The sequence below is a fragment of the Lytechinus pictus genome, chromosome 3, assembly GCF_037042905.1.
Source record: "Lytechinus pictus isolate F3 Inbred chromosome 3, Lp3.0, whole genome shotgun sequence".
NCBI lineage: Eukaryota > Metazoa > Echinodermata > Echinoidea > Temnopleuroida > Toxopneustidae > Lytechinus > Lytechinus pictus.
In genome coordinates, this window is record NC_087247.1 from 78,651,657 (window position 1) to 78,671,211 (window position 19,555).

Consider the following 19,555-nt stretch of genomic DNA (forward strand, 5'->3'; position numbering starts at 1 on the left):
CTTTAATGGAATGACCAACTTCAACCTTTGATTTAACACTATATCTTATCCTAATCCTAACCTGAAACCGAACATAAAACCCCACTGCAACCCTAACCATAACCCTATACAAAATAAAGCCTGGCGCAATTGTCGCTGGTGCAAATGCCGTGTCAACGATACAAACAAGTCTGAATCTGCCCAGATTGCTCAGAATTCCTCCCAAATCCAACAAAATTTTTTGAGAATACATCCCCAAAGTGAAAGGCCATATAGAATTACTCAGTCACATTTGGGAGTATTTTTTAAGGGTATTCCACTTGTTTTTAACATTTCGAATAAAGCAGAATACATTCATTAATATTTCAAAATCCTCCCTTAATTTTCTCGTATTCTGAGAGGAAGAACAGAATACTCCCAAATCCACCAGAATACTGTGTATTCAGGATTCGTAGATAATTTGGTTCCAAGTAACCGAGGCTTAAGACCAGCAAACGCTACATGACCTGTTAATATTGCTATTTTGCAGAAAAAATGTAATAGCACTGAGTCTTAACATTCTAACCTATAGATCTTCATGACCAAAGTTCTGAATAATGATATGAATACAAAAAAGAAATTTTGAAGCCTCCTTGTTTAAATTAATTAAGTTTGTTTCAAAATTGTACAGACGTACTTGAAATATTGCAATCAGCTGCCATTTGAAGCAATTTTGGTTACCTAACATTATTCTGAACTCCAAATAAGATAATATTACTATTCATTTGCTAAAGAATCAGATTGGAGTAGGATCATAAAGGGTACGATGAGCTTTAGATATTGTACTACTGTCCAAAATTGAATTCAATCGCATACTTTTTAGCCTTCCAAAATAGCCTCAAAATGACAATATTTATGACAAGTTAGACTTTAAATGGGTTTGCTTCCCTCTATGAGCCAACTTTTTAAAATGAAAAATTTTACTAAAGGAAAGAAAGAATCATTTGGGGGCAATTACCAACCAAAAGTAAACAGAACATACATTAAGAAATCTTATCTTTGCTTTTATTTTGCAAATTTTGAACAAAAAAAATGGTGATATGTATCTTGCACAAATATTACAAGGACATATAATGAAAAGGATGCAAAACATACCATTTTTTCAATCTAGTTCTTTCAATACGGCACAAAAAATAGAAACTAAATCTTTGTAAGAGCCCATTTAAAATTTTAAAATGAAAAAGACACCAATTTTTTTTGCTCTGCAGTGTTACATTTTGTACATAAAGGAATCGGTTTCATGAATAACTAGTAATATCACTGAAGGCGATTAATTATAATACCCCTGTTCCATGCTGTTGCCTTGACAATGCAGTTCCAAACACATTTAGAATTGGGTCTGGCATGACTTCATCCAGAGACCAATGCTTGTGCCAAATTTCATGAGTGCTGGTCCAATTAGTTTTCTTGAGTTTTGAGTCATAACATGCTAACTTCCAACATGTGCCAAAAATGTGTCTTGAACATCTTTACATCAATGCAAAATTTCATTAGAATTAGTTAAAAACCGCAACATTTGAAATAGATTGACCGCCTGACCGTATGCTAATTCCTATACCCTCTTCAAACTTTAATTGTATTGGAAGGGGTAAAAAATAAACCTGAATAAATTGAAAGTGATCTTAAATTTAATGGAAAGACCAATGAAAAGGCTATTCAAGGCCCAAATCATTACCAAGATGTGGTCTTTACGAGTTAATTTCTTTTTACCAAATACACATTGTGCAAAAAAATAAATAAATAATATTGCATCACAAGAAAAATAAAAATTTTCTATTGATCATTTGTCAAAGTATTTGAATGAAGTGGTTGGGTGGATTTAATTAATTTCTGATTCAGTTGTTTTGGATCAATAACTGTCCATTCAGGGCACATCAGAGTGTACTACCCAGAACCTTTAGAAATCAAGATTGATATGAAATACAAGTTTCAAGCATGGCAGAGGATCTGGTAGTGAGCCTTGACAGATGGGGCTAGGTCACCAATGCTATTATTTTCCTTGATCATTTTCAAACCAATATACCACCTTTTTGAAAATATATTGTTTATTAATCATCATCTCCAACGTTTCCACATCCCATGCACAGCTGCCAACCTTTTAAAGTAAAAAGTAGTAATCCAGAAACTCAAAAGTCATAATTTTGACATAAATGTAATAATTAAATATGTGCCACGCAGTATTATAAATTTCTTTGGAGAGGTACATGTAATATGAAGAAAAAATTCCTTTAAAAAAATGAATCCTCTTTCTTTTATGGCTTAGATTCATAATCATCTCTGTTATTCTCTCTTTTGTGTAAATCCATGACAAATCAAAGAGGAACAAGTGGGACGTCTCTGGCAGTCTCGCCTGCATTACGCGATTTAATATAGCAGCAGTGCTAACTTTGAAAACTACTATAAAATAATCATTCACAAAAACACCATTCATATAATGACATAATACCACGTTCATTGACCATAAATGACATTTGAACGGTGACTTAAGACTTGTCAACTACACCCAAGTCCACATTTCATTCACTCTATCCATAAACTTTCAAAGTTATGATAGCAATTCAACAATTACCCCAACATAGCCTAAGTTTATTGTTATTGACCTTAACTGACCTTTGACCTTGGTTTTGTGACCTGAAACTCACAGGGGATGTTCAGTGATACTTGATTAGTCTTATATCCCAAGTTTTATGAACTAGATCCATAAACTTTCAGAGTTAGGATAGTAATTTAACAAATACCCCAACACGGCCAAAGTTCATTGACCTTTAATGACCTTTGACCATGGTCATGTGACCTGAAACTCATACAGGATGTTTAGTGATACTTGATTACTCTGATGTCCAAGTTTTATGAACTAGATCCATAAACTTTCAGAGTTAGGATGGTACATGTAATTTAACAAATACCCCCAACACGGCCAAAGTTCATTGACCTTATGACCATTGACCATGGTCATGTGACCTGAAACTCGCACAGGATATTCAGTGGTACTTGATTAACCTAATGTCCAAGTTTCATAAACTAGATCCATAAATTTTTAAAGTTATGATGGTAATTCAACAAATACCCCCAACTTGGCCAAAGTTCATTGACCCTAAATGACCTTTGACCTTGGTCATGTGACCTGAAACTCAGGCAGGATGTTCACTCATACTTGATTAACCTTATGTCCAAGTTTCATGAACTAGATCCATAAATTTTCAAAGTTATGATAGTAATTCAACAAATACCCCCAACTTGACCAAAGTTCATTGACCCTAAATGACCTTTGACCTTGGTCACGTGACCTGAAACTAGAGCAGGATGTTCACTAATACTTGATTAACCTTATGCCCAAGTTTCATAAACTAGGTCCATATACTTTCTAGGTTATGATGTCATTTCAAAAACTTAACCTTCGGTTAAGATTTTGAAAATAATTCTCCCAACATGGTCTAAGTTCATTGACCCAAAATGACCTTTGACCTTGGTCATGTGACCTAAAACTCACACAGGACGTTTAGTAATACTTGATTGACCTTATGTCCAAGTTTCATGAACTAGGTCCATATACTTTCTAAGTTATGATGTCATTTCAAAAACTTAACCTTAGGTTAAGATTTGATGTTGACGCCGCCGCCGCCGTCGGAAAAGCGGCGCCTATAGTCTTGCTCTGCTATGCAGGCAAGACAAAAAACTGCAAGATCGAGTCAGTATTTAAGCATGTGATGACAACATTCAAAGCAATTTAAACAAAGATACAGGATCATGCAAATAGCGAGCATCATTGGCAACCTACAGATGAGTTCACCACTGTCCAATGTATTACTAGGCCTATACATTTAATGTTAACATACTTATTTGCCCTCAAAAAGAGTAATAAATAAGGTCAAAAGCATAAAGGCATAATTTGACATGAAAAGAAAAATAATTATGACTTTTTCCTAATAGTTGGCAGCTCTGCCCATGTGCATGAATAAGAATAACTATACAAAATTATATATTGCAGACAGTGTTCACTAGCTTACTTTATCATCCCTTTCATCTATGCCTCCCCATCCCCCCCCCCCAAAAAAAAACATGACAATATTTTCATTCAGAATATTAATATACTGGTACGGAAAGCCCCATATAAAACAAAAGATGAACATTCAGCCTGCCATATACCACTTTTCACTTCATAATTTTTTTTCTATCATATATTCTGAATCATTCCAAGATAGATTAAAGGCTGATATGAAGGGTGCAAGGGATGACTATATACCATAGATTTATATCAGTAATGATATGTCTCAAGAAATAAAACTTTTAACATTTGAAGAAAAACAATATGAGAATTAAAGGGGAAATTTGCACAAGGTACCTGTACCTACCTTAAACAATGCTTTTGCCAAATTGCTTCACAATACTGTTAACAATTTATGGAAATATTAATCCATGACATCCAGAAAAATACAACTAGGCCTTTTTTTCTCTCTTAGACAATTAAAAAAGAACTTAGTTTTATTTTCTGATCTTTTCTTCATATCATTCATAGACATCAAGTATGTTACCAAAATTGCCCTAGACTTGAATTGATAAAAAGTTTTATGACTTGTATAGTGTTTCTAATCTTCATCTGGACAACAAACTGCATTATTACATTAATGACAAAATTGGAAGATAGAACAGAATACACATAATCTACTCTATAAGTTACGATGATGAAGTATAAAGATAAGCAAATTAGTTAACCCCCCAAAATCAATAAATAAATGAAATGATTTGACAAGTGGAATGCCTCTGGCCGTCTCACCTGCATCACGCGATTCAATATAGCAGCAGTGCTGATTTTGAAAACTACTATAACTCGCACAAGATATTCAGTGATACTTGGTTACTCTTATTTCCACGTGTTATGAACTAGACCAATACACTTATAGAGATATGATGGCAATTCAACAAATACCCCCAACGTGGCCAAAGTTCTTTGACATTACATGACCTTTGACCTTGATCATGTGACCTGAAACTCGCACAGGATGTTCAGTGATACTTGATTAGTCTTATGTCCAAGTTTCAAGAGTCAGATCCATCAACTTTCAAAGTTATGATGGTAATTCAACAGATACCCCCATTATGGCCAAAGTTCATTGACCTTTGACCTTGGTCATGTGACCTAAAATGTGCACATGATGTTCAGTGATACTTGATTACTCTTATGTCCAAGTTTAATGAACTAGACCAACACACTTTCAAATTTATGGCTGTAATTCAACAAATACCCCAATTTGGCCAAAGTTCATTGACCCTAAATGACCTTTGACCTTGATCATGTGACCTGAAACTTGCACAGGATGTTCAGTAATACTTGATTAATATTATGTCAAAGTTTCATGAATCAGATCCATAAACTTTCAAAGTTATGATGGTAATTCAACAGATACCCCCAATTCGGCCAAAGTTCATTGACCCTAAATGACCTTTGACCTTGGTCATGTGACGTGAAACTCATGCAGGATGTTCAGTCATACTTTATTAACCTTATGTATAAGTTTCATGAACTAGGTCCATATATTTTCTAAGTTATGATGACATTTCAAAAACTTAACCTTAGGTTACGATTTTGATGTTGATTCCCCCAACATGGTCTAAGTTCATTGACCCTAAATGACCTTTGACCTTGGTCATGTGACATGAAACTCAGGCAGGGTGTTCAGTAATACTTGATTAACCTTATGGCCAAGTTTCATGAACTAGGTCTATATACTTTCTAAGTTATGCTGTCATTTCAAAAACTTAACCTCAGGTTAAGATTTGGTGTTGACGCCGCCGCCGCCGTCGGAAAAGCGGCGCCTATAGTCTCACTCTGCTATGCAGGTGAGACAAAAAACAAGAGTGTCGCTACGAGCACATAATACGCCTGCCTGTAACACCAAAAAAGGAGTTATTGGTCAAGCAAGAAAGTGAAAAGTGGCGACTTGACCTTTGACCTCAAAATCATTAGCCTTCCTGGGATCCATGCTAGTATCATACAAACAAAATTATATGAGCCTTGGTTAAGTTAAACTTAAGTTATTGCATTTGCAACGACTTAAGAACGGTAAGATGAAAACATGTCACTGTCACCTTGACCTTTTTACCTCAAAATCAAAAGACTCCTGGGATCCATGCTATTGTCATACACACCATATTATATGAGCCTAGGTTAAGTCAAACTGTAGTTATTGCATTTACAAGGAAAAGTTAATGGACAGACGGACACCGAGTGTGATACCATAATACGTCCCGTCTAGGACGGGCGTATAAAAAAAATACTCTATAGAAGTTGTTGAATAGAGGAAGATGAAGAATCTGAGAAAAAGAGTCTTGAGTGGAGAATGAATCAATGTCAGTTCTTCCCTGAGTCCTCTTTCAAGGCTACTGTTTTGTTGAAGACCAGCTGGAAGAGAGAGAGAGAGAGTAGAAAATCATTAAATATATCATAAGCGAGAGGAAAACGATCAAATTATATTGTAATAGTGATACACGCACATCCATACACTCATACATGTGATGCAATATGTTCAGTATCTCTTTACAGTAGAATCTAATTAGCCAGTTTAACTGTTTTCTAATGCAGCAGTCAAGAACTATAAATCTGTCCCAAGTGTTGTGAATAACCTTAGTGTACAGTATATAATAGAAGATTTTCACATGATTTGTTTTGTTTGTCATCCAACATGGTTGTTTGTGGGAAACCGTATATATGGCATGAAATGTTGGATGTCATAATGAATAATACACCATTAAATTAATAGGAATTTTACTGTAAAGAAATGAAAGCTGGCATCATAAAGTGATATCTCTATTAGTGGATTAAAAAAAACCTGTATTCCATTCCTTTGAATAAACATTGAATAAACAATGAGATGAGATAAGTCAGTATAAAAGTAGATGATACAACCTTATTATCTGTAGTATCTGTATCAATGGAGAAGAAGCCAATCCTTTCAAACTGGAATCTATCATAAATCTTTGCACCTTTCACTGATTGGTCAATTAGTGTTTCATTCATCACAGTCAAAGAGTCCTGTAGAAATCAAGTTAGTTTAAACACTTCACTTACTCTGAAAACTTATACAAACAAATACTCCATGAGAACCATGAATTATATAAAGTTCTTAACCCTATTTGGCAGGAGGGGGTAGCTTATCTAGCCCCCACTCCCCTTGAAATTTTTTTGTGACCAGTCACCATTCAGCCACAATAATTATTTTGTAAGGTGCCACACACTGACAGCTTGCATTCAAGTCTTGCTCATTGTTTAAGACCAAACTTGCGATGCCTGGGTACACGATTCCGAAATTACAAAAAATTTTGTAAATGCATGTCAGACCTAAAATTGCTCAAAAGGTGATTTCATGTACTAATCCAATGAAATTTCTTCTTTTACTGATTAAAATGAACTGATTTTTTTCATTTTCATCAATCAAACAGTGCTCCCGACAATTTCATTTGAAACAAGTGTCGCTAAGGTGAGCACATAATACACCCGCCTGTAACGCGGAAAATGGAGTAATTGGTCAAGCAAGAAAAGTGGAAGGTGGCGAATTCACCTCTGACCTTCTGACCTCAAAATCAATAGAATTGCTGGGATCTATGCTAGCATCATACACAAAAAAATAAAATGAGCCTAGGTTAAGTTCAACTAAAGTTATCACGTTAAGGACTTCACAAGGGTAGGATGAAAACATGTCACAGTGACCTTGACCTTTTGACCACAAAATCTATAGGCTTCCTGGGATCTATGCTAGTATCATACATACCAAATTATATGAGCCTAGGTTAAGTCAAACTGAAGTTATCGCGTTTACAAGGAAAAGTTAACGGACGGACAGTCAGACACAAACAGATGGACGGACGGACACTGAGCATGATGCCATAATACGTCCCGTCTAGGACGGGAGTATAAAAACAACTATTGAATAGTTATTTTTAAAAAAATTACAATTCTTAAGATAATGACATTAATGACCTTGGTCATGTGACCTTATACTCAGGCAGGATGTTCAGTAATACTTGATTGACTTTATGGCCAAGTTTCATGAACTAGGTCCATAAACTTTCTAAGTTATGCTGTCATTTAAATAAACTTAATCTTGGTTAAGATTTCAATGTTGACGACGCCGCTGCCGCCTTTGGAAAAGCTGCGCCTATAGTCTTGCTCTGCTATGCAGGCGAGACAAAAAATTGATACCATCATTCTTTTCATGTACATTTAAACCTCTAATAAAACTAATTTACCTTAATGCAATCTGTGATGAAACCTCTACTAAAACTAGTTTACCTTATTGCAATCTTTGATGAAACCTCTAATAAAATAATAATAATAATAGTCAGTTCTTGTATAGCGCATAACACATTATGAATAACACCTCTATGCGCTTCCAAAGGACTTGGATATTATTACCCTGGCTGTAGGTCAAGAAGCTTTTACGCGCTCAGCATTTTAAGGAATAAATTCCTGCCAGGTACCCATTCACCTCACCTGGGTTGAGTGCAGCACAATGTGGATTAATTTCTTGCTGAAGGAAACTACGCCATGGCTGGGATTAGAACCCACGACCCTCTCTTTCAAAGTCTGGAGACTAATCCACTGGGCCACAATGCTCCACATGAAACTAGTTTACCTTATTGCAATCTGTAATGAAACCTCTACTAAAACTAGCTTACCTTATTGCAATCTGTGATGAAACCTCTACTAAAACTAGTTTACCTTATTGCAATCTGTGATGAAACCTCTACTAAAACTAGTTTACCTTATTGCAATCTGTGATGAAACCTCTACTAAAACTAGTTTACCTTAATGCAATATGTGATGAAACCTCTACTAAAACTAGTTTACCTTATTGCAATCTGTGATGAAACCTCTACTAAAACTAGTTTACCTTATTGCAATCTGTAATGAAACCTCTACTAAAACTAGTTTACCTTATTGCAATCTGTGATGAAACCTCTACTAAAACTAGTTTTAGTATCCCTAAATTAGACCACAAAAGAGCCAATCTGGAATAAAATTATTGGAAATGGTTTTTTGACTGATTTGAGTAGGTATGGGTGTCAACATTTACCAAAAAAAAGTTAGGAGGAATACGGGTTGGGGAAAGTGCTTTTTTTCAAGGTCAAAGGTCAATGACCTTTTTGTATATACTGTATAATGGTATCTCTGAGATGGAAAGGCACAGGTTGGTAATAATGGTGTCAAAATGCACAAATTCTTACCAGAATATCAAATAGAATAAAATTAATTACCTAGAATGCACATTTACCTATAAAATTCAAGGTCAAAGCCTTTCAAAAGGTCAATTACCTTTTTACATTATATACCATACCGTATAATGGTATCTCTGAGATGATAAGGTACGTGATGGTGATCATGGTGTCAAAATGCACAGATTCTTACAAGAAGATCAAATAAAATAAACTTAAGTACCTAGAATGCACATTCACCAATAAAATTCAAGGTCAAAGCTTTTCAAAGGTCAATGACCTATTTACATTATATACCATACTGTATAATGGTATCTCTGAGCTGAAAAAGCACATGTTGGTGATCATGGTGTCAAAATGCACAGATTCTTACCAGAAGATCAAATATAATAAAATTAAGTACCTAGAATTCACATTCACGCGTAAAATCTAAGGCCAAAAGTCAATGTCCTTTTATACTACATGTATATATACCATATTATATAATTGTATCTCTAAGATAAAACGGCGCAGGTTGGTGTTCTTGGTGTCAAAACACGCATATTCTTACAGGAAGATAAAATAAAATTAAGCATCGAGAATGCACATTCACCCATAAAATTCAAGGACAAAGGTCAATGTTCTTTTTAACATTAGATAATAATAATGGTATCTCTGAGATAAAACACCGCAGGTTGGTGATCTTTGTGCCAAAATGCAAAGACTTGTACAAGACAATTAAACAACACTAAAATAAGTATAAAGAATAAACTTTCACCCTTGAAATCCTACATCAGAGGAAATATATAATCTATATGACATAAAAATAACAAAAAAACAAATTTTTGTGTTCATATTTTATTTCTGAATAACGTAAATAACCATGGCTAATTTGTAATGAAAACATGGAGGTTTCATAATTTCGGTCTGAAATAATGAAGGCCATGGAGAATGTATTTAGGGGTCAGATGTCAATGAGCCCTTTCCAAAATATCAGTGGAAATTAAGTAAAAAAATGTTGATAACCAAATAACACTTTTTCATATACTGCGATGCATTGCCAAAAGCACTGAAAAAATAAATAAAATCAAGTATATAATTTGAAATGATTTTTATTTTAAGTAGCAGCATTTAATGCATCATTATATCTAAATCAAGGTTGTCATGTCTTTTCTCTCCAGCGATAGGCCACTCACCTCAATGCTATAATAAATACTATAAAATATTAGCTTAATCTTTTGAAAATGGATAGGATAGGTCTAACTCTCATGTCACAGCTAGCATCATCTGAGAGCATTTCCAAACAGCAGAGGGATGATGATGATGATGAAATGAAGGCCATCATTAGAGCTGCAGCTTCTGTCATACATGTAGTAAATTACATATATATCAACTTCAACAAAGGTGAATTCCCGTATTATTATTCATTACCTTTCATCAGTTCATTGCGAACTGCCAGAATCTCTTGTGATGCTAATGTTGCAGGAGAAAACTTCATATCTGCTCTCTGCCGTACGTCACCCATGATGCTATTTCTACTAGGTATCAGTTTGTACAAGGATCATGTTTTTGGTCCAGAACAACTGATTGCTATCATGCACAAATTAGGCATATAACAATGAAATTCAAAAGGAGATAATAGCTTACAAGTACACATCCATCGACCTAACAAAAGTCCTACAGCACCACTTCCAGTTCTTGAGAATCAAGCTGTGCAACATATCAGTCATAATATAGATCCTGGTCTGATATCCCTTGACAGAACGTAAGGCTTTCATTGAATGGGCCAGATAAAAGTCTTGAAAATGTCAGAAGGTTTTCAAGAGTTCAATTACTCTTTGCTGAAGTTGAGACACTTAACTTCATCTATGACAAATTAGCTGCAGCTCTAATGATTGCCTTATTTTAATTCTTCGTCATTGTCCCTGGCTATATGAAAATGTTATCGGATGATGCTTGCCCTAAGAGTTAGGCCTATCCTTTCCATTTACAGATTAAGTTATAGTTTTATAGTATTGATTGTAGCATTTGAGGTTAGTGACCTATTGCTACAGAGAAATTAGTACCTTGATTTAGATTTATAAAATGCATATCTAAATGCTACTACTTTAGGTAACTTCACCATTGTCACCATTTCAAATTATATCACACATGATTTTTTTACACTTTTGTCAATCCATTACAGTATATTATAAGAAAAAGTGCTATTTGATCCAATTTTACCTCGGACTTGTATTTTGACATCATAATTGGTCAAGGATTCAACTATTAAATTTGTGTTCTTTTTCCACGCGGGTCAGTCTTTTTTCCATCAGAATCACTATACCTACATGCCACAATCACGTTATATCGACCTATTTACTTAACTTCCCTGACGTTATTGACATAGTTGATTGACCTTTAACTCCTAAATATATTTTCCATGGCCATTTTTTATCCTTATTTCAGAATGAAATTATTTAATAGACTTCCATGTTTTCATTACAAATAGTTATCTTTCTTTCTATTATTTACAAATAAAATGTGAATATAATGGATTAATTTCTTTTTTGGGGGGGAATCATGCATGGACATATAAATATCTATCAACTTTTGACCTTTGACTTTGGATATTGGATTATTCTGTATGATTATTTTGAGTCTTTTTTATCTTCTTGCAAAAATTGCTTTTTGACATCAAAATCACCAACATGCAGCGTTTTATCTCAGAGATACCTTTTATATGATATATAGCCTATGTAAAAAGGTTATTGACCTTTGACCTTGTACTTTATGGATTAATATGCATTCTAGGTGATTAACTTTATCTTATTTGACCTTCCTGTAAGAATCTGGGCATTTTGATACAACGATCACCAACCTGTGCCGTTTCATCTCAGAGATACTAGTATACAGTACGATACATAATGTAAAAAAAGGTCATTGACCTTTGAAAGGCTTTGACCTTGAATTTTATTGTTTAATGTGCATTCTGGGTACTTAATTCTATTTTATTTGATCTTCCTGTAAGAACCTCTGCATTTTGACACCAAGATCACCAACCTGCACCTTTTCATCTCAGAGATACCATTATACCGTATATGGTATACAATGTAAAAAAAAAGGTCATTGAGCTTTGAAAGGCTTTGACCTTGAATTTCATTGGTGAATGAGCATTGTAGGTACTTGATTTGATTATATTTGATCTTTCTGTAAGAACCTCTGCATTTTGACACCAAGATCACCAACCTGCACCTTTTCATCTCAGAGATACCATTATACCGTATATGGTATATAATGTAAAAAAGGTCATTGAACTTTGAAAGGCTTTGACCTTGAATTTCATGGGTGAATGAGCATTGTAGGTACTTGATTTTATTTTATTTGATCCTCTTGTAAGAATCTGTGCATTTTGACACCATGATCACCAACCTGTAATATTTTATCTGGGAGATACCATGATACAGTATATTTAAAAAGGTCATTGACCTTTGACCTTAAAAAAAAACACTTTCCCCAACCCGTATTCCTCCTAACTTTTTTTTGGTAAATGTTGACACCCATACCTACTCAAATCAGTCAAAAAACCATTTCCAATAATTTTATTCCAGTTGGTTACTAATAACGGGATACTATTTACCTTATTGCAATCTGTGATGAAACCTCTACTAAAACTAGTTTACCTTATTGCAATCTGTGATGAAACCTCTACTAAAACTAGTTTACCTTATTGCAATCTGTAATGAAACCTCTACTAAAACTAGTTTACCTTATTGCAATCTGTGATGAAACCTCTACTAAAACTAGTTTACCTTATTGCAATCTGTGATGAAACCTCTACTAAAACTAGTTTACCTTATTGCAATCTGTAATGAAACCTCTACTAAAACTAGTTTACCTTATTGCAATCTGTGATGAAACCTCTACTAAAACTAGTTTACCTTATTGCAATCTGTGATGAAACCTCCTGGTACCTCTTCAGGGTCTTCAGGGTTCTTATGCTTGAAACTAGACAATGATAATATATGAAAACAGGAAAAATACGAAGTCATTTCAAATAGGTAATCAAATAAGATGATTTATTAAAATCATACATTGGGATATAGAACTTTGAAAGAGTCTGAGATTTAGTGAACAAAAATCATTTGCAATAGTACTAATCAATATCATGACATCATAAAAATACAGAGATATAGAAGTCGAAACTATTATCCAACTCACATACTTCACAGTAAACATGCCATTAGAATATCAGAGCCAGGAAAGCAGACTTACTAAAGCTTTGAATTGTACACTCATCGGTGTAAGACAAACAAATGAGTGTACATCAAATCATATGTACAGTTGTACACTCTTTCATGCTGAGTATTGGATGTAGACAACAGCACTGCAATGTTCAGCAAGTCCAAAGAAACTAACTTTAGTGAATGTAATATTTTGTCACCTGACTTCACAACTTAATATTTTTTAAAAGGCAGAACTTGAACAATTTCAATATTTTCATAATCTGGTGGGGTTCACTAATTTTTGAGCACCAGTGTTTTATGTTTCCTGCGATATTTTCAAATTATGTACAACCAAACATCTCTCTTTTTATCCGAAGGATATAATAAAAAAATATTTATCGAACATTATAAATGATAGTCAAAAGAAATGTTTATATTACCACTCTACAAACTACTTACAGTCTTTCATAGATTCTGACTTCACATGAGATGGGATTTGAGACCCAATGTATGAATGCCTTGGGTTTAACGGTTTCTTCAAGGGGTGTAATCCTAGCTTTGAGCTCAGTCACCTTTCCGCTGTTATCACAAACCACCGATTCTACATTGAGTACATTCCCAGTGTATTTCAGACCAACAGGCTGTGCAGGAGTCAAACGTCTGTAACCCTTCTCTGCTTTCTGGTCATAGGGGGAATATATAAAATATTACTTCATCCATATAATGGCAAGAGAGGAGTACTTTCCCCTCAAAAGCTAATCAAATTCAAGATAACCATAAAAGCAAAGTTACCAATTTACCATTTTTCTTCACGAAGAAGAATACCATATATAACTGCTTAGACTGTCACAAATGTGTGAGATTACAGATTCTTACTTGTTGGAAGTCTAATCTTTCTATAAAGATCGCATAAGAATGGAATTGAATGAATTCTTAGAGAAATTCTTACCCTTTAGATGTCAGATCTTTCTATATAGATCACATATGAGAATGGGATTGAATGAGTTCAAAGAGAGATTCTTACCTGTTGAAAGTCGATCTTTCTATGTAGATCACAGATAATAGGTTTGATGAATTCCTAGAGATTCTTACCTGTTGAAAGTCTGTTCTTTCTATATAGATCACATATAAGAATAGGTTTTAATGAATTCCTAGAGATTCTTACCTGTTGAAAGTCTGATCTTTCTATATAGATCACAGATAAAAATAGGTTTGAATGAATTCCTAGAGATTCTTACCTGTTGAAAGTCTGATCTTTCGATGTAGATCACAGATAAGAATAGGTTTAAATGAATTCCTAGAGATTCTTACCTGTTGAAAGTCTGATCTTTCTATATAGATCACAGATAAGAATAGGTTTGAATGAATTCCTAGAGATTCTTACCTGTTGAAAGTCTGATCTTTCGATGTAGATCACATATAAGAATAGGTTTGAATGAATTCCTAGAGATTCTTACCTGTTGAAAGTCTGATCTTTCGATGTAGATCTCAGATAAGAATAGGTTTGAATGAATTCCTAGAGATTCTTACCTGTTGAAAGTCTGATCTTTCTATATAGATCACAGATAAGAATAGGTTTGAATGAATTTCTAGAGATTCTTACCTGTTGAAAGTCTGATCTTTCGATGTAGATCACATATAAGAATAGGTTTGAATGAATTTCTAGAGATTCTTACCTGTTGAAAGTCTGATCTTTCGATGTAGATCACATATAAGAATAGGTTTGAATGAATTTCTAGAGATTCTTACCTGTTGAAAGTCTGATCTTTCTATATAGATCACAGATAAGAATAGGTTTGAATGAATTCCTAGAGATTCTTACCTGTTGAAAGTCTGATCTTTCGATATAGATCACAGATAAGAATAGGTTTGAATGAATTCCTAGAGATTCTTACCTGTTGAAAGTCTGATCTTTCGATATAGATCACAGATAAGAATAGGTTTGAATGAATTCCTAGAGATTCTTACCTGTTGAAAGTATGATCTTTCGATGTAGATCACAGATAAGAATAGGTTTGAATGAATTCCTAGAGATTCTTACCTGTTGAAAGTCTGATCTTTCTATATAGATCAAAGATAAGAATAGGTTTGAATGAATTCCTAGAGATTCTTACCTGTTGAAAGTCTGATCTTTCTATGTAGATCACAGATGAGAATGGGATTGAATGAGTTCCTTGAGATTGATCATGTGGGATGTTTGGTACATCCAGCAATCGAGCCTTGAAATAAACAAAGAAAAGATGATGTGAATTACTATCCTTCCCAATAACGAGTACATTTACATGCATCCATACAAGATTTGCCATCCTTTTGCATACTATATATATATATATATATATATTAGCCTAAAATAATAATTCCCCATATTCCAGGTTTGCATATATTCTGTTTAACATAGTTGAATATGCAAACCTAGAATATTGCACTCAAATTCAAAAAGGGTTTGAACATTAAGTGAAACACTAAAAGAAACAAGCAATACTGCTATTATCACCAAATGCTATGTGTCAAATGTAAAATTTTGATCACAACATTTCCTTTGTATGGGCTGTATGAGCTTGCATTAGGCACACATAGTCATATTGCATTGTAATTGCACTAACCATGCTGACCCTGGAATTTCATGCTGCATATAATTTTCACAAATGACAGTCAATTTTTACTGCTGCCACTTGTTTTCTTGTGCAAATAGAGTGACAATACTTAAATTTGCATTTATTCTCATTCAAGTTCTCTGTGAAAAGACAATTGAAGGAAAGCTTAACCCGAAAGGGCAGTCTGCTTATGTGTTGTCAGTAATACTAATAAACTAATTTCATTTGAGAAACTAAAATGGTAAGTCTAGTTAAAGGAAAATGAAAGGATAGATTTATTATCTGGTCATAAGCCAATTACACTTCACTAATTAAAATAAAATTAACATGAGGCAGAACGGTTTCCTATTTCCCATGATATGCCAAGTCAAAGTTATCAATATTTTGATATTGGAAAGACCCGTGGAGGTCGCCATTTTGCTCATACTCCCCATATCTCCGTGGGGGGTTGTGACGTCAGCGACGTACAACTCAGTGTCCGACCCCGGCGAGCGCCTGTGATTGCTAGCGTAAAACATTGCTGATCAGGATGGTATACTGCCAAGCGTATGGCTGCCGAAATCGGTCAGAAAAGGGGACAAAATGCAGCTAGCTTTTACCTAATTCACGATCCGCAGAAGCTGAGGCCAGAAATCTCTCTAAAAAAAAATTGGGTGGCTGCTGCTGACCGTGCGCCGACGTGCCTCTACTCTACTACCTCTAAGTTAGCTCTGCTCGTTGAGCGATTTCTTCGGCCGAGTAGATCTATTTGTGGCTCGAGGCCTTCCATTTCAATACAAACGTCCGCGATATGTTTTGTTTTATTTAAAATCGACGGTAACAAATAATAAACAACGTTAGATATATAGAAATATAGCACAATCAACAATTTCCCGATATTCAAACGGGATAAATAACCAAACTTCCAACATAGCACGATCACTCGGTTCAGGGTAAATGACCGTCCGTACAGTACGTACAAATTTAGCTTTGTCAAATTTGCCAATTTGGATATCGTGAATAAATTTGTAAAAATTTTCATAAAAACTCATCAATTTGTGTTTTTAATCCATAAAATAATTTAAATAGCTTTTTTAATATTATTTTAAAGTGTTTTATGTGTATATTTTATTTATTCCTGGTAAAAAAAAGTATCTATATTATGCACACTTGGGGGCAGTTTCAGCCCGTATAGCTAGCTATGCGTTGTGCACATGGAAGTACCGATACTACCGAGAGCAGTTGTACGTCACTGACGTCACAATTTTGAACGAACCCCACAACAATGGCGATCTCCATTCAGAGACTTCGAACCTGAAGAAGCCCAACTTTGAAGAGGTGGTACTTGATACTGGGAAATCGGATTTGGGTATAAGTGGATTCATTTTGATTGTCATGTACTTATCAATGATATTATGTGGTATTCAATTTTGGGTTTCATTCTCCTTTAACAACTTTATATCTTAAATCAACAATTAACACTGCTACACAACTATTTCACATGCTTAAGTCTAATCAGACAGCAATATCCTTACATAAAATAAGATTAACTGACAATGTAAAAGACCGAGTATAGAAGCTTAAAACCAGAAGTAAATTTGAAGCATGGTTTCAATAACTGTTAATCCAATTTGTAGATTTGAACAATTACAATATATTTGTGTCCATACCTTTGCATCAGGGAAGTTTGATATGGTGACTTTGATAGGATCAAGAACAGCCATAACTCTCTTTGCAGTATTATTGAGAACCTCTCTCACACAGGCCTCCAGCATAGATAGATCAAATGCTACCTTAGACATGGTCACTCCAATCTAAACAAAAATTACATGAAAGCAATTAAGCAAAATTGTGGTTCTTTGGTATTCTGACTTACAGTTATGTTTTAATATGATGATGAATATCCAAATATGATAATGAGTGCATCTGAAGCACCTATTCAATGTTTCAAATTCTTGATTGTTCTTGACTCTTATATTTTCAAGTTATATACGTTTTTCTTTTCTCTTTCCTTTTTGTTTTTTTTTGGGGGGCACCTTCAGCACTCTGTAGAATGTATTGGGCACACTATGAATCAAATCTTTTATCATCATTTACAAATGGATGTCATTGATCTAAATAGCTTACACTGCATTTGTCAAGTAAAACTTGTGTTATCAAAGACACAACATTGACTAGGGAGTACTTGGCAATACACTAGACTGTCACAACAAATATCTGTTTTATTTCATGGCAATACATGTACATAAACAATAAATGGCAGATAATCCTTCAACATATATAATACCTCAAACAAATTCAATTAAGCATACTTAAAGGTCAAGTCCACCCCAGAAAAATGTTGATTTGAATAATTAGAGAACAATCATACAAGCATAATACTGAAAATTTGATCAAAATCGGATGTAAAATAAGAAAGTCTACCAATATGACATCACGGACCAACTTAGCTGAACCATAAAATGTTATAACAATAGTAATGTCACATGTTCAGGGAGGAATAAAACTTTGTTTCACATGACAATGAGGAGAAAATTGGAATATTTCATATAATGAAATACAAAAGAGAAGTGAGTGAGTGATGTCATCAGTCCCCTCATTTGCAAACCAACCAGGATGTGCATAAACTGTTTTGTGAAATTAAGCAAAACTTTAAAATGTCATAACTTTCTTACTTTACATCCGATTTTGATGAAATTTTAGTGTTATGCTTGTTGGATTTTTCTCTTTATATTCAAATCAACTTGTTATTTGGGTGGACTTGTCCTTTTAAGATCAATGCCTAAGCTCAAGATTGTGTTGCCTTACTCCTAAGTCCCACAACACAAAATGTGTCTGATTACATACATACCCTTGCACAGAACATATTAATAGCTTCAGGTGGAAAGCCTCTTCGTTTCAGAGCGGTAAGAGTAAATAACCTAGGATCGTCCCAGTCTCTGAAAAAAACAATAACATCAATTAGAATACACTGAGTGATTTCAAGTTAGGTGTTGCCCTTTCTGGTCCGGGTGATGATTTACAGTCAGTCTGCAAGCCCCTGTGTTAATGAGCAAATGAGCAAGATTTATCCAAGTCCTCTCGTGGCTAAATTCATGTCCCTGCAAATCTCATGAATTGTGAGACTTTGTTTCTCAAAGAATTTAACCACTTTCTACTTGAGGAAAATTTATTATTCATGTACCATATGAAAGAGTAAACGTTACTCTTTTATACTGATTATTTCTTTTGAATAAAATATTTTGATAAATAAGTGAATTTTAGGCATGAAAAGATGCCTCAAACATAATTTTCTTCCTCTTTTTTCTCTTGCAAATTGTGCAACATTTTGTGTTTTAGGCACAAACATTTATGTCATCAGAAAGCACAAAAACTATACTTTCTTACAATGTAACTCTTGATATGTGGTACCTTTAAGATGGGTCAGCAGCCAGCCTTTTCCACCAAAATGCAAGACAAGATTTCTGAAATTTCTGAGTAGCATAAAATCCAGAGTTCTGATTGGTTGAATAGTGTTTTCAAAACAACAGCGCGGGTAATTTGAAGAGATTACCACATGGTGAGTGTGAC

General features: G+C 34.3%; 1 protein-coding gene across 1 annotated transcript in view; it reads right to left on the reverse strand.

Moving 5' to 3' along the window:
- Positions 1-1,009: 1,009 nt before the first annotated feature.
- LOC129256658 (glutamine--tRNA ligase-like) overlaps positions 1,010-19,555 on the reverse strand; it is a 41,833-nt gene continuing 23,287 nt past the window's right edge. Inside the window, exons 11-17 of the mRNA XM_054894819.2 lie at positions 18,837-18,924; positions 17,656-17,799; positions 15,527-15,631; positions 13,872-14,092; positions 13,128-13,194; positions 6,923-7,048; positions 1,010-6,418 (exon numbers count right to left, since the gene is read on the reverse strand). Of these exons, the coding sequence (XP_054750794.2) occupies positions 6,368-6,418; positions 6,923-7,048; positions 13,128-13,194; positions 13,872-14,092; positions 15,527-15,631; positions 17,656-17,799; positions 18,837-18,924 (802 nt within the window). The 3' untranslated portion in view covers positions 1,010-6,367. The remainder of the gene's footprint in view (positions 6,419-6,922; positions 7,049-13,127; positions 13,195-13,871; positions 14,093-15,526; positions 15,632-17,655; positions 17,800-18,836; positions 18,925-19,555) is intronic.